Genomic DNA, 12500 nt, shown 5'->3' with positions numbered 1-12500 from the left:
ATTTTGTATGCTTGTACTTTTGTATGCTTGTACTTTTGTGTTTGTTGTCTCTTTCTGTGTGTGTTGCTGCTAGTCACTCACTGGCGCCATGAACCTGCCGTGGATCATGCATTCTGCAGCCTGGGCGGTCTGTTTGCGGTTGTGATTCGCAAGGATCCAACAACGACGTGTCTGCAAAGTGTCTACAAGCACCTCTCGCCCTACATCGTCTCCCTCAAAGACCACCAGGTGTGCATGCACGCGACACGTGCTCTCATGCACAGCAGTCGTTTGTGGTTTGCTTCGGTCCAATCTAGCACCTGCATAGAATGTATGAGTGATACGACATACGCAAGCAGCTCACATCAACACATACACACACGCACACACGCACATACGCACACAAATGCACACACGCACATACGCGCACACAAATACACACGCGCCCGCACACGCAGCGGGAGCACATGATGGCGGCCATCCACGATGTGCTGGATGTGATGTTTCAGATCTTGGACGAGCGTGCAGATGCGCAGTCGTCCACAGATCCAAACACAAATACCGCCATGGCAGGCTTCGGTCAGAGACGTTTGCCCTCTGTCTCCTGTGTGGCGCGTTGTTTGACTCTGTGGTTGTCCCGTTTGTCTTGGCTTTTGTCTCTGAAAGCCGCACCACGCATCTTGTCTTGTGTGGTGCGAACCACTCTGCATGTCGACTAACCTCTCAATCTGCCATCCTCCTCCTCCTCCTCCTCCTCCTCCTCCTCTTGTGTGCAGGCAAGCTGCTTGCGGACTTCATTCCGCGGTGTGCGGATCCAATGCTTCCTGTTCGTCAGCACGCCCTCGGCTCTATCAAGGTCAGGGGTCTCACCCTTCCCCTGCCGTCTCCTTGTTGACGCCACGCACAATGACACACACACACACGCACGCGCGCACGCACGCACACACACACACACACACACACACACACACCAACACACACACACACATACACACACACCAACACACTTGAGTATTCAGCACATCAAAGCCCCGTTGCCATCTCCAACTTTCCTGCCTGCCGTGGTTGTTTGATGCTCTTGCTCGCCTATTCACACATACACGCGTATTCTCTCGTACACACATATGCACACCAGACGCTGCTGCATATTCGCCGTGTGATGGCGGGTGACATGAATGAGACGGACCCAATCATCAATGTAGGTCCACCAGCTGTTGTTGGGCTGGTTGAGCCCGGCATGAAGGTGTTGCGTGCATGTTGCTGCTTGCACGCGTTCTCGTGTGACACCCGCTTGTCTTACCGACGTGCTGCCGTTACTACTGCTACCATGCTGCTGTTGCTGCGACTGATGGTGTGGTGTGGCTTGGACTGTGCGCTGTGCAGGCGATTGACAAGCTGATTCAGCGCGCAGAGAACGGCGACTCAAACCCGCTCTTCTCCGTTGTCAACGACCTGTCGAAGGTTTGCGACCATTTTGCCAGCGGTGCTTGCCGCTTCTCACATACCGTGCTTGCGATTGCCATAGCTCGCAGCATGCGCGGGATGACACCAACAAGCACGCGCATCAACAAAGACACAACCACACGCAACACACACACATGTCCACATCCACAAACACTCATGTGCGTGCTACTCTTACATGCACACGTGTGTGCGTGACAACAGGTGCTGGCAAAGAAGATTTCGAAAGAGGAGCTGCTGGATCTGATTTATCCGCTGTTTGAAGGGCTCTTGGACGTGTTTACAGACGGCGGCGACGGCGCCTGTGTTGTCATCAACGGCCTGTTCAAGTGAGGACGGTGTTTTGCAATCGGTGCCGTGCTCGTGTCTTCCGTATTATCGTCACATTCCGTTCATGTTGCCGTCCTGTTTGCTGAAGCTTGAGGACAAGCCGTTTCCCTTTTTCACTTGACTCGCTCCGCGTACTTCTCGCCTACACATTCACACATGCGTGCACACATGCATACACGTATGCACGTGCACTTGTCGCCGCTCAGGCTTCGCGGCGGTGATTTGGAAAACGAAGTCGACGCCATCATTGACGCCCTCTACGAGAAGGTGCGTTTACGCATGTATGTATCTGCCTGTTTGCGTCTCTTTTCTAGTTTTGAGGACATGCCTTTCTTTCAAGCAATCGTGCAAACGCTCTCAGCTGTTCTTCCTCGCTCTGCTCACTGTACCAATACTCACACGCGCGCACACGCACGCGCATGCTGGCCCACTGTGGTGTGGTGTGTTTTGTCTTCAACGCCGGCAGCTGGAGGCCATTACGCAAGAGCGGACGAAGACGGGTGTCCTTCGAGCCATCCGCACGCTGGCTGTGCATCACCTTGATGCGGTCATCAAGAAGCTGCTCTCGTTTGACCTCCCGTTTGCGGAGCTGGTGGTGGACATGTGGCACACGCTCTCCGCCGACCAGAACCTTGCCCCACGCATCCTCACAGAGCTTCTCAGCATCCTCGACAACAGGTGGGCTGCTGCTGTTGTTGTTGTTGTCGTTGTTGTTGTTGTTGTTGTTGTTGTTGTTGTTGTTGTTGTTGTTGTTGTTGTTGTTGTTGTTGTTGTTGTTGTTGTTTTGTTGTTGTCGTTGTTGTTGTCATCGTTCGTGTGTGCCCGTGCTCGTGCGCAGGTGGCGTGCTTACGAACCGCCGTGTACTCACATTCCTGTTTCCACAGCTTGCCGTATCACGACCAGGGAGGCAAATTCACACACACCCTGCCACCAATGAAGGTACACGCGATTGTGCCCGTACGTGCACACCGCTTGCTTGAGAGCTCACCGTAACTGTCATTGTACCTCGCATCCTCATATTCTCACATGCTTCACTCGTTACGCTTGCTGCCATCCTTTTCACCCACACCCCTAACCCAAATACACTCACACACACACACACACACACACTCACACACACACACACTCACACACACACACACAAATCACCACATCATCAGGCGACGCGTGCGCTGAAGGAGCTGTTCTTCGTGGAGGAGACAGCACAGCTTGCCGAGGACAATTACAGCGACGTCCTTGCGCAACTGCTGCTTCGTCTTGCGTCATGCGTGCGCCTGCAGCCCGAGGGTGACGTGAATCCCATGCAGGACGCCGTTGATGCCTTCAAGCAGTTCCTCGAGCGCTCGGAGAGCGGGTTTGTTGCCGATGCGCTGGATGCAACGGGCGGCTGGGATCAGTTCTTCAGCGAGATGGACAACAACCTCGCCTTCACCACCGTCGTCGCACAGCTCTGCCAGCACAAGCCAGACATGGTGAGCCCTCTCCCGTGCCTCTGTCTGTGTATGTGTGTGTGTGTGTGTCTGTCTGTCTGTCTGTCTGTCTGTCTGTGTGTCGGGCCTTTGTCTGTGTACGTGCGTGACTGTGTGTGTGTGTGTGTGTGTGTGTGTGTGTGTGTGTGTGTGTGTGTGTGTGTGTGTGTGTCTGCGTACGCTCGTGTCGTTCCACATGTCTCACGCAGCACGACACGCCACACACCAGGTTCCGTTCCTTGTGGAGTTTTTCCATGGCGTCATGAAGCGCAAGTTCGACACGCAGCGTGTCCTGGCGGTGGCGTTGTACGCAGAGGTGATCAACCAGCAGTGTGCAGGTGACCTCTCCCTCATGGTTCGCCTTCGCAACGGTCTCCTTGCACAGATCATGGACGAAAGCCACAGTACGTGTGGTGTCATGATGGTGATGATGATCCTTGCAGTGGTACTGTGTTGTGCGTTGTACGCCTTGTCTTTCTGCCTCTGCGAGCGTGTGGGAGACGTGGCGGCGTGGTCCAGATGGGTGCGTGGGCATTCCCCTCTCATTCCCGCTATGCCCCGCCCCGTCTGCTACGTTTGCAGTTGTGCGCATGTTGTGCATGCGTGGCCTGGGCAACGTTGCAAGCCTCCCCGATGAGCACATCCGCAAGCACTCGACGGCGGTCTTGAGCGCGGTGATGACGGGGATGGACGACAGGAACGACCCCAACGATGACATCACCCTCGAAGCCATGCGTACCCTCAACAAGATCTTCGAAAAGGTGCAGTACACACCTGTGTGCCTGTCTGTCTGTCTGTCTGTCTGCCTGTCTGTCTGTCTTTCTGACTGACTGACTGTCTGTCTGTCTGTCTGTCTTTCTGACTGACTGACTGTCTGTCTGTCTGTCTGCCTGCCTGCCTGCTGGTTTTCTTTGAATGGTCTTTCTCCATGTCTGCTGCCACTTTTCATGCTTGCTTGGGTCTTCGCCTGTTCACACATGTGTACCACCTGATGCATTCGCTCGCGACTGGCGCCCCGTCGCCACTTCTCCCTCTATCTCTCCCTCCATCTCTCACACACGCACACACACTCTCTCCCTCTCTGTCTCTTTCTCCATCCAGGTTGAGGAAGACACCATCCGGAACATCCTCATCAACATTTCGCTGCGCATCCGCCCCTGCTTTGAGAAGGACAAGCCAGCTGTCCGCGCTGCTGCCATTGAGCTGTTTGGAAACCTCAGTCAGTTTGGTGATGGCCCCAGCAAAGTCCCATTCCTCGAACAGGTGTGTGTGTGTGTGTGGGTGGGTGTGTGTGGGTGTGGGTGTGGGTAGCCCGTTTTTCTGTGGGCTGTTTGGCACGTGTGCTAGCGAAGCGAGCGTCTGCCTTTGTGTGCATTTGCTTGCTTGTGGCACGACTCGCTTCCCAATGGCCGCATTTCTCAATCCCGATCCTGCTACGTGTCAACAGATCCACTCCAACCTCGTCAGCTTCATCCTCCACCTCGCTGAGGATGACCCCGACGTGTGCGCAGCCGTCGCCCGCGCTCTTCTCAAACTCGGCCCTCTTCTGGAGTCCGACGAACTTACGTCGTGCGTTCCTGTTTCACTGACGCACATGCACACGCCTTGTTTTGCGCCCTCGCTCGCATGTACTCACTCGCTCACTCACACATACACACACACGCACACACACACACACACACACACACACACACACACACACACACACACACACACACACACACACACACACACCGCGCGCGCTCGTTCTCCCCTCCCCCCCCTTTTTTTTTTTTTATTACTCGTGCACCCCAAGCAGGCTTTTTGAGAAGTGCCTTGGTGACGGCAAGAGCCTCCACTACGCCGAGTTCCTGGCTGAGCTCTCCCGTGTCCTGGTACGCGCCGCAAGCGTGACCTCGTGCATGTGTTTTCGATTGTGCACCTATGTGTGTGTGCGTGTGTGTGTGTGTGTGTGTGTGTGTGTGTGTGTGTAAGTGTGTAGTCTCTAGTGTGTCCCCTCCCCTCCCCCTTGACACGATGTGCTCTGTGTCCTCTCATCGCCTGCAGATCAAGGACTTCCGCGACAAGGTCAGCTTCTACACCATGAGCACCGCAGACTTTTTCAAGGCGTATCGACAGGTGAGCGTTTGTCTGTGCCCGTCTGTCTGTCTTGTGCCTGGACATGCACACGCCTCTCTCTGTCTCTCTTTTCCTGCGTGTGCATTGTGCTTGGTGGCTCGGCGCGGACTCATGTGCAATTCGCCCCGTGTGTCTTTGGTGTTGTTGTTGGCAGGACATTCGGTGCAACGCCGCCTTGTTCATGGGGGAGCTGCTGCACAGCATCCCTGCTGATGACAGGCGCGACATTACAAAGGAGCACGTCTGCGGCGGTACGTAGCATCGTGTCACCCTTGCTTCACTGCCATCCTGTGTCTTGCGCTGTCTTGATTCTCGGCTGCTTGCGTGGTGCTCGTGCGTGTGCGCTCGTGCATGCTTATGCTCGATTGTCCCCGCCGCCTCGGTCTCTCGTGTTTGCATCGCCCGTTCCACAGAGCTTGTGCGACTCCTTAAGGACCCGGACACCAAAGTTCGCCAGCAGGCCGCAGAGAGCATCAGCCTGCTCTATGATTACTGAGCCCATAGTGGAGTGCGTGTGCCGTCTCTTTGTCCTCTGCCTTAATTTCACCCTGTGTGTGTGTGTGTGTGTGTTTGGTTTTGTTTGTTTTTTCTGCGAGCTTGGTCCCCTCTCGCTCTCTCTCTCTCTCTCTCTCTCTCTCTCTCTCTCCCTCCCTCCCTCTCTCCCCTCGGTGGAACCTCTTACTTTCACGGCGATTTGTTCTTAGCCACCACCATCTTCTTCTTTTTCGGCCAACTCATCGGCCTGGGTGTGTTCGGTCGTGTCTGTCTCGTTCTTCAATTACACAAAGCACAGCCATGAAACCTTGCAATCAATGAGGGCCAGTTTGGTGGTGGTGACATGACGTGTGGGAAACAAAGCAGTTCTGTGTGCATGCTTTGTCTGTGCATGTGCAGAAAAAAAAAAAAAAAAAGGTCAGAGAGGGAGGAAGACAAGGGGGCCGACGGACGACCATCTGCCAACGCGCGCGCGCGCTCTGGCGTCCACTTGCTTGACGTGTAGCAGCAGCAGCATAGACGACATTCTCATCCACGACACGAAAATTGTTATTCGCCATGAGCTCCACAACAAAGATGGTATTGGGACTGTCCCTTGGCTGATTGGTGCTGCGACTTGTTACGTTGCTGAACACGCGCGTTCAAAATCACCACATTTATTGTGTTGTATTGTGAAGGAACAGCTCACCATCCCTCGACACACAGACAGTGCAAGTCAACAAGCCAGGCGAAGGAAAGGCCAAAAACAACAAACACACACTCCCTCCACAGTGAGCGAGAGGAGACAGGCAACGAAGCACGAACAGCACAACACAAACACAAACACAAACAAGCAAAGAAAGCAAAACAGCACGCAAGCTGAGCACGTCTCACGTGGCAAGTGATGTGACGCTCAAACATCGCGGCACTTGAAGGAGACGTATGGGTAGGAATAGCCGGCATTGCCTCTCATGTCGAAGCAGCGATGGTCTGATGGAACGAAGCTTGGGTGGAACTCGTCAAAGTCATAGTAATTCACCACAACCGTGTCTGCAAGCGATGCCAACAAGCAAGCAAGCACGATACACGCAACACAGAGGCGTGTGTGTGAGTGTGTGAGGATGAGCGTGCGTGTGTGTGCGTGCGTGTGTGTGCGTGCGTGTGCGTGTGTGTGAGTGTGTGAGTGTGTGTGAGTGGGAGAGAGTGTGAGTGTGTGAGTGTGTGTGTGCAAGAGCAAAACAGAAGCGATGCGGACAACGCAGCCTTGGTTGCACTCGAAGGGCACTTTCGGAGCGCATGGACACTGCCAACACCCAAAACACACTTCGCACGCTCCCAGACCAACAGCAACAAACCCGGACACACACGCACACACACACGCAGCTCACAGTCAAAGTTGGCGCCAATGACGGGTGTAAATCGGAGCGCAATCACAAAACCCTCTGGGGGGATGTCAATGTCACCATTGCCTGAGAAGCAGCATCCAGTCGAAGGTCGCAACGCATGAACAGAGGAACAGCAAAATGAGAATCACAGGAGCAACGAGCAAGGACGGCGCTTCACACAGCACGCTGAAAAGGGAAGAAATGAGACACAATACGGCGTGTACACAAGACAAACACACACGCACGCACACGCACACATGCGCATGTTGAGAGGTATCCCTCACCTGCATATGTGTTGGAGTCGTGATGGATCGTGTCGTAGAGGCTCACCGTACCTCGACCTGTAGTCCACACACACACACACACACACACACACACACACACACACACACACACACACACACACACACACACACACACAAGCAATCGCAAGCATGCGTGGACGCGTGTGTTTGTGCGTGAGCGCGTGTTGCATGTACCGCGTGTGAACAATGCAAAGAACACCAAAGGCCTGCGGAACATCGTGTGTCAATCGCCCTTCCCCATCCCGCCCAATGTCGAGGAACGACAACAAAAAGAAAACAGGTTTTGTTGCAGAGACCTGCTGCGTCAATGAGGGCGGCAGAGCACTTGTCGCCGCACATGATGACATAGTGCTTGAACTCGAAGTAGCTGTTGACGTTGTAGCCGCGATGGGAGCCGTACACTGCAGGCAAGCACGAGGAGGAGCGTGACACTCTGGAAGAAATGCTCACACATCAATAATACCTGACACGCACACATCCCGTGTGGAGAGGAACCAAGCAGAGCACACGAGAGATAAGTGGGCCATCACGGTGCCCAAGTCCGGAAACACGAAAACACAAACCCCGTGCCTTCATACCTTTGATGTCAATGTATCGCTGGTAATTGGAGGTCCTTGGAATAGTCCCAAGCTCAGCAATACCCGCCACGTCTCCGCTGATGTACCCGCCCCACACCATCGCATCCCACGTCGACGACGAACGCTTGCGGAAGCGTTCCAGGCCCTGGCGGCACGCGAGCGCGAGCACCATGCAAGCGCGTGTGTGTAATTGTGTGTGTGTGTGCGAGTGTGCGCGCATTTGTTGTGCGTGTGTGAAGAACGGTTGTTGCATCCGCAAGTGTGTGTGTGTGTGTGTGTGTGTGTGTGTGTGTGTGTGTGTGTGTGTGTGTGTGTGTGTGTGTGGGTGGGTGTGTGGGTGGGTGGGTGCGATTGCATGCGTGAGTGCAAGTGTGTTCAGCACAGCCGGAACACGAAAGTGCGAGCATGACGGACGCGCGAGCAGAGTGGGCACAACGAAATGCACGACAGATGAGCAATGACAGTCAATCCCAGTAGCACGCGTCCATGCCCAAAAGGGACACACACACACACACATACATTGGCGTACGAGCGACGTGCAAGCTCTTGGTTGAAAGGAGCGAGCTTGCCAGCAAAGAACAACTGCGAAATGATTGCTGTTTCGTCCTGGACAGGTGGATCACGTGTGCATCCGGGGTCGTCCACTTTGGAGCCGTACGCCTCCGGAACAGTGCCGGGAAACGCCCCCTTGATTCCAATCATGGCCCACGACTCTTCAAGGCAGATGCATGTGCGGCGTGCGCGTGTGTGCATGTGTGCGTGTGTGAATAGGCAGGTACGCATGCACAGCCATGTGTGCAGGCAGTGTCGAGCATGCACAACCAAATACATCCTGATCAGCCCTTGCAGCTTGCCTGTCCCTCAAAGGCATACAAGCAAAGCGCACCTCTGTAGGTGATGGTACGGATGTACCGGCTGCCCATGCTCTCGATGGCTGACTTCAGCTCGTCATCGGCAGCGCTGATACCTGCAGGCACGGCAAAATGGCATTACAAAGGCAAGAATGCCACCCCATCGCGTGAGCTAGGGCGTGAGGGTATGTCATCAAGCGACATGACACTACGACAGAGACCGAAGCTTCTACTATCCAACCACAACGTCCATTGTGTAACACCAGGAGCAACAGGTCCCCCACTCTCGGGCTTACCTTCATCGTGGATCACAAACACGACTGGCACGCCCTCCGCCAGGCCGTTGATGTACTGTGTGAGGCGATCAGCTGCGCCATTTTGGTGTGAAAAAGCAGGACAACGCATGAGCGCGTGGAAAGCATGCGTGGAAAGCATGTACCACGCCAACGCGACAAATACAGGTTGAACACGAGGGAAAAAGCACAAGTCGACAGCAACACGAGACGCAAAACACCTCGATCACATCACACCTTCCGTTGCTGGGGAGGATCCACAGCAAGTGTCAAAGTTCTGCTCACGCACGACTTGCATGGTCGTTGGGTGGAACTCCACGGTGTTGATGCCACGGCTCCAAGACGACGTCCAGGTGTAAGGCTGTGTGGGCGCGCGTGCGCGAGAGAGAGAGATGGTATGTGTGTGTGTGGATATGTGTATGTGTGTGAGTGAGTGAGAGTGTGTGTGAGTAAGTGAGTGAGTGAGTGAGTGAGTGAGTGAGTGAGTGAGTGAGTGAGTGAGAGTGTGTGTGAGTAAGTGAGAGAGTGAGTGTGTGTGTATGAGTGAGTGAGCGTGTGAGTGAGTGCAAGTAGGGGAGGAACAGAGTATGGCGAGATGGCGCGCGTGCACGTGTGTGTGAATGATTCGCTTGAAGGGAGCAGCAATGTGCACCTCGTCGTTGATCCACAAGCGTCGCGCCGAGCCACTGCAAAGCCCAGAGCTCTGTGCCTGCAAGCAAAGAATAGTGCACGAGGAAAACGGGCAACAGCAGCCACACCAGACCGTGTGAGCGAGGAGCACATTGGAGACCAACTTTCGTGGTTTGCGTCGTCGTCATTCAAGCACATACAGCGCACGCCCACACCTGTCAACTCCACACACACACACACACACACACAGATAGAGAGAGACAGACAGACAGAGAGACAGACAGACACACACACACACACAGACACACACACACACACATGCACACCGAAATCTTGACGATGAGTCCATCAAAGAGCGACGCCGTGTTGCCTGCAAGCAAGGGGACGTAATGCACGGGTCATGATTGATCGCAGAACATGATCAACACAAAAAGCAGCGTGGAGGAACAGAAGTTCCCGAAACATGCGAAAGGGGAACCCTCTCGAGTATACGAGCAGCAACTCACGCTCCGCTGTCGATACTTCCGAAATGTCCATTCGCAACTCCTCGAATGATGCCTCAACATCCGTGACCCGCGCGGCTGTCTCCAACAAACCCCTGCCGGAGCAGCATATGTTTGTTGTTGGCGTGGATCGTGAGCATCAGCGCTGCATAAAGAACAAGCAACACGCCATGTAACGGTGCGTTTGCACACGGCAAATACGCACAGCACGAGTGAAGAAAAACCCCCCTCCTCTTTACCACACACACACACACACACACACACACACACACACACACACACACACACACACACACACACACACACACACACACACACACACACACGCATGCACATGCACATGCACGCACACATGCACACACGTGCATACGCACTCAAGAGCATTTGCGGTGTCCTGCCCATCTGAGGCAACGATGGAGATGTCGGAGCGCAGCGCTGTTTCAAGCGAGGCCTGGCCTTCAAGATCAACCTTGTTGTTCAGCGCACCTAATCACGGAACAGTGACAACGGGTGAGCGGTGTGCAGTGGAGGAGGAGAGTGGGAGGGGGAAAGCGAACACACGAAGGGATAGGAAGGTACGAAGCACCCACATCGGTTGAACCAACACTATCGAGATACAAAGATGCAGGCACGCGAGTGTGAGGGGGGAGGGAGGAGATCAGCTGTCGGAAGCTACACGCACTGTTAATGCTGATGACGCTGCTTTGGACACTTTCGATGCTACTCTCCACGCGATGCACGTCCGCAACATCTGCTTTGCTTGAGTCGAGTGTTTCAATTTCAGACTCCAGCGAACTAACGTGGGAGAGAAGGGCAGTGGTGTTTGCGGCGCGTGAGTGTGTGGAAGCTGTGTAACATAACACCCACAACTCCAGGAAAAGGTATCGATCCTTGCGAAGGCGACAAAAGCAACCGTACACACGACACACACACGACACACAAGATACACATACACACAACACACAACACACAACACACACAACACACAACACACGACACAGCAAAGGCACCTGTTTGAGCGCTGTAGGGCGATTCTGAGAGATTGAATCTCAGCCTTGTACTGGGCCTCAAGCTCAGCCAGCTTCGTGGCAAACTCGCCCCTGCACCAAACATTCATTAAGAACAACATGGCATCAGGAAACAGGCCTTGAACGTCACATGGAGACAAGCACACGCAGGAGATGCAAGAACGCAAGAACGCAAGAACGCACCTGAGGTCATCCAGCGCCAGCGACAGCTCGTTCTGCAAACGCACAGGCAATCAAGACAGGGTGTTGGGGTGGTGCATGTTCACAAGCGAGCGAGAGCAACGATGCAAGAAGAGTGTCATGCAGGAGAGCACACGTATGAAGCTGCCATACGTTCGAGTAGGGGACAGATAGCACCTCTTGCCTGTACCTGCATGTTCGTGTGAAGCGCTGCCAGCGAAGACACGGAGAGTTCTTGGCCATTCAAGAAACGCAGGAAGATGTCGCCGCTCAGGGCGTCTGCAACAATGTGACCCTGCTCCGTAGCGATTTTGGGCCGATCAATGCCTGCAGGCACGGAAGAAGCAGCAGTCGGGACGGGCCGCATGTGAGACAGGCAAGCAGCGAGCGTTGCCCCACACATACACGTTGCAGGGCTCAACCGTTTGCTGAACGCAGAAAGGACGGGATGCAGATTGCTACACAGCTTTTGGCTTTGCTTGTGTTTGTGCATGCAGGCACGCGCACGAGTATGTGTGCCAATCATGCTTACGTGAGGTGCAGTTGGAGTTGCCGTCCTGCGTTGGATCGCCCCCACGAGCAGCGTACGGATGGTCTCGCAGGCAAGGGCCACACACATTCGGATCATTCCGGCATGGCATCCTTCCCTTTCGAGCACAAGCTGAGGGTACAGCACAAGATCCAACGCCGAAACACGGACAGACAGCGGTGTGAGGTACTGACATGGCTGGCGAGCTGCACTCAACGACCTCAACGACACAGCGACACGACATACATGCGCCCAATAAAGGATTGTGTTGTGTTGTGTCGTGTGTGTGTGTGTGTGTGTGTGTGTGTGTCGCGGTGTACCTTGTTCAGATGCGCTTTGGCAGACGATGGGTGTGGTGGTGGTAGTTGTCGTGGTCGGTATTGCGG

At 54.4% G+C, this 12500-nt stretch overlaps 2 protein-coding genes across 2 annotated transcripts in view; one reads left to right on the top strand and one right to left on the bottom strand.

Moving 5' to 3' along the window:
- PTSG_01221 (uncharacterized protein) overlaps positions 1–6008 on the top strand; it is a 13387-nt gene extending 7379 nt beyond the window's left edge. The window contains exons 21-38 of the mRNA XM_004997137.1: positions 120–228; positions 438–558; positions 756–835; positions 1115–1177; positions 1363–1440; positions 1645–1769; positions 1977–2037; positions 2237–2448; positions 2656–2710; positions 2932–3243; positions 3470–3644; positions 3823–4001; positions 4342–4503; positions 4688–4809; positions 5039–5114; positions 5287–5358; positions 5513–5609; positions 5772–6008. Coding sequence (XP_004997194.1) covers positions 120–228; positions 438–558; positions 756–835; positions 1115–1177; positions 1363–1440; positions 1645–1769; positions 1977–2037; positions 2237–2448; positions 2656–2710; positions 2932–3243; positions 3470–3644; positions 3823–4001; positions 4342–4503; positions 4688–4809; positions 5039–5114; positions 5287–5358; positions 5513–5609; positions 5772–5854 — 2182 coding nt within the window. The 3' untranslated portion in view covers positions 5855–6008. The remainder of the gene's footprint in view (positions 1–119; positions 229–437; positions 559–755; positions 836–1114; positions 1178–1362; positions 1441–1644; positions 1770–1976; positions 2038–2236; positions 2449–2655; positions 2711–2931; positions 3244–3469; positions 3645–3822; positions 4002–4341; positions 4504–4687; positions 4810–5038; positions 5115–5286; positions 5359–5512; positions 5610–5771) is intronic.
- Positions 6009–6500: 492 nt separating this feature from the next.
- The window catches only part of PTSG_01220 (uncharacterized protein), a 6229-nt gene continuing 229 nt past the window's right edge, over positions 6501–12500 (bottom strand). The window contains exons 1-19 of the mRNA XM_004997136.1: positions 12435–12500; positions 12118–12246; positions 11776–11912; positions 11589–11620; positions 11388–11477; positions 11060–11172; positions 10752–10863; positions 10381–10472; positions 10201–10244; positions 9897–9953; positions 9482–9605; positions 9248–9319; positions 8987–9067; positions 8620–8813; positions 8101–8245; positions 7819–7923; positions 7502–7558; positions 7221–7301; positions 6501–6882 (exon numbers count right to left, since the gene is read on the bottom strand). The exon at positions 12435–12500 is cut by the window's right edge and continues 229 nt beyond it. Of these exons, the coding sequence (XP_004997193.1) occupies positions 6746–6882; positions 7221–7301; positions 7502–7558; positions 7819–7923; positions 8101–8245; positions 8620–8813; positions 8987–9067; positions 9248–9319; positions 9482–9605; positions 9897–9953; positions 10201–10244; positions 10381–10472; positions 10752–10863; positions 11060–11172; positions 11388–11477; positions 11589–11620; positions 11776–11912; positions 12118–12246; positions 12435–12500 (1868 nt within the window). The 3' untranslated portion in view covers positions 6501–6745. The remainder of the gene's footprint in view (positions 6883–7220; positions 7302–7501; positions 7559–7818; positions 7924–8100; positions 8246–8619; positions 8814–8986; positions 9068–9247; positions 9320–9481; positions 9606–9896; positions 9954–10200; positions 10245–10380; positions 10473–10751; positions 10864–11059; positions 11173–11387; positions 11478–11588; positions 11621–11775; positions 11913–12117; positions 12247–12434) is intronic.

The sequence above is a fragment of the Salpingoeca rosetta genome (assembly GCF_000188695.1).
Source record: "Salpingoeca rosetta unplaced genomic scaffold supercont1.4, whole genome shotgun sequence".
Lineage (NCBI taxonomy): Eukaryota > Choanoflagellata > Craspedida > Salpingoecidae > Salpingoeca > Salpingoeca rosetta.
The sequence above is the reverse complement of the archived record's forward strand: the minus strand, read 5'-3'. Positions and strand labels throughout refer to the sequence as shown.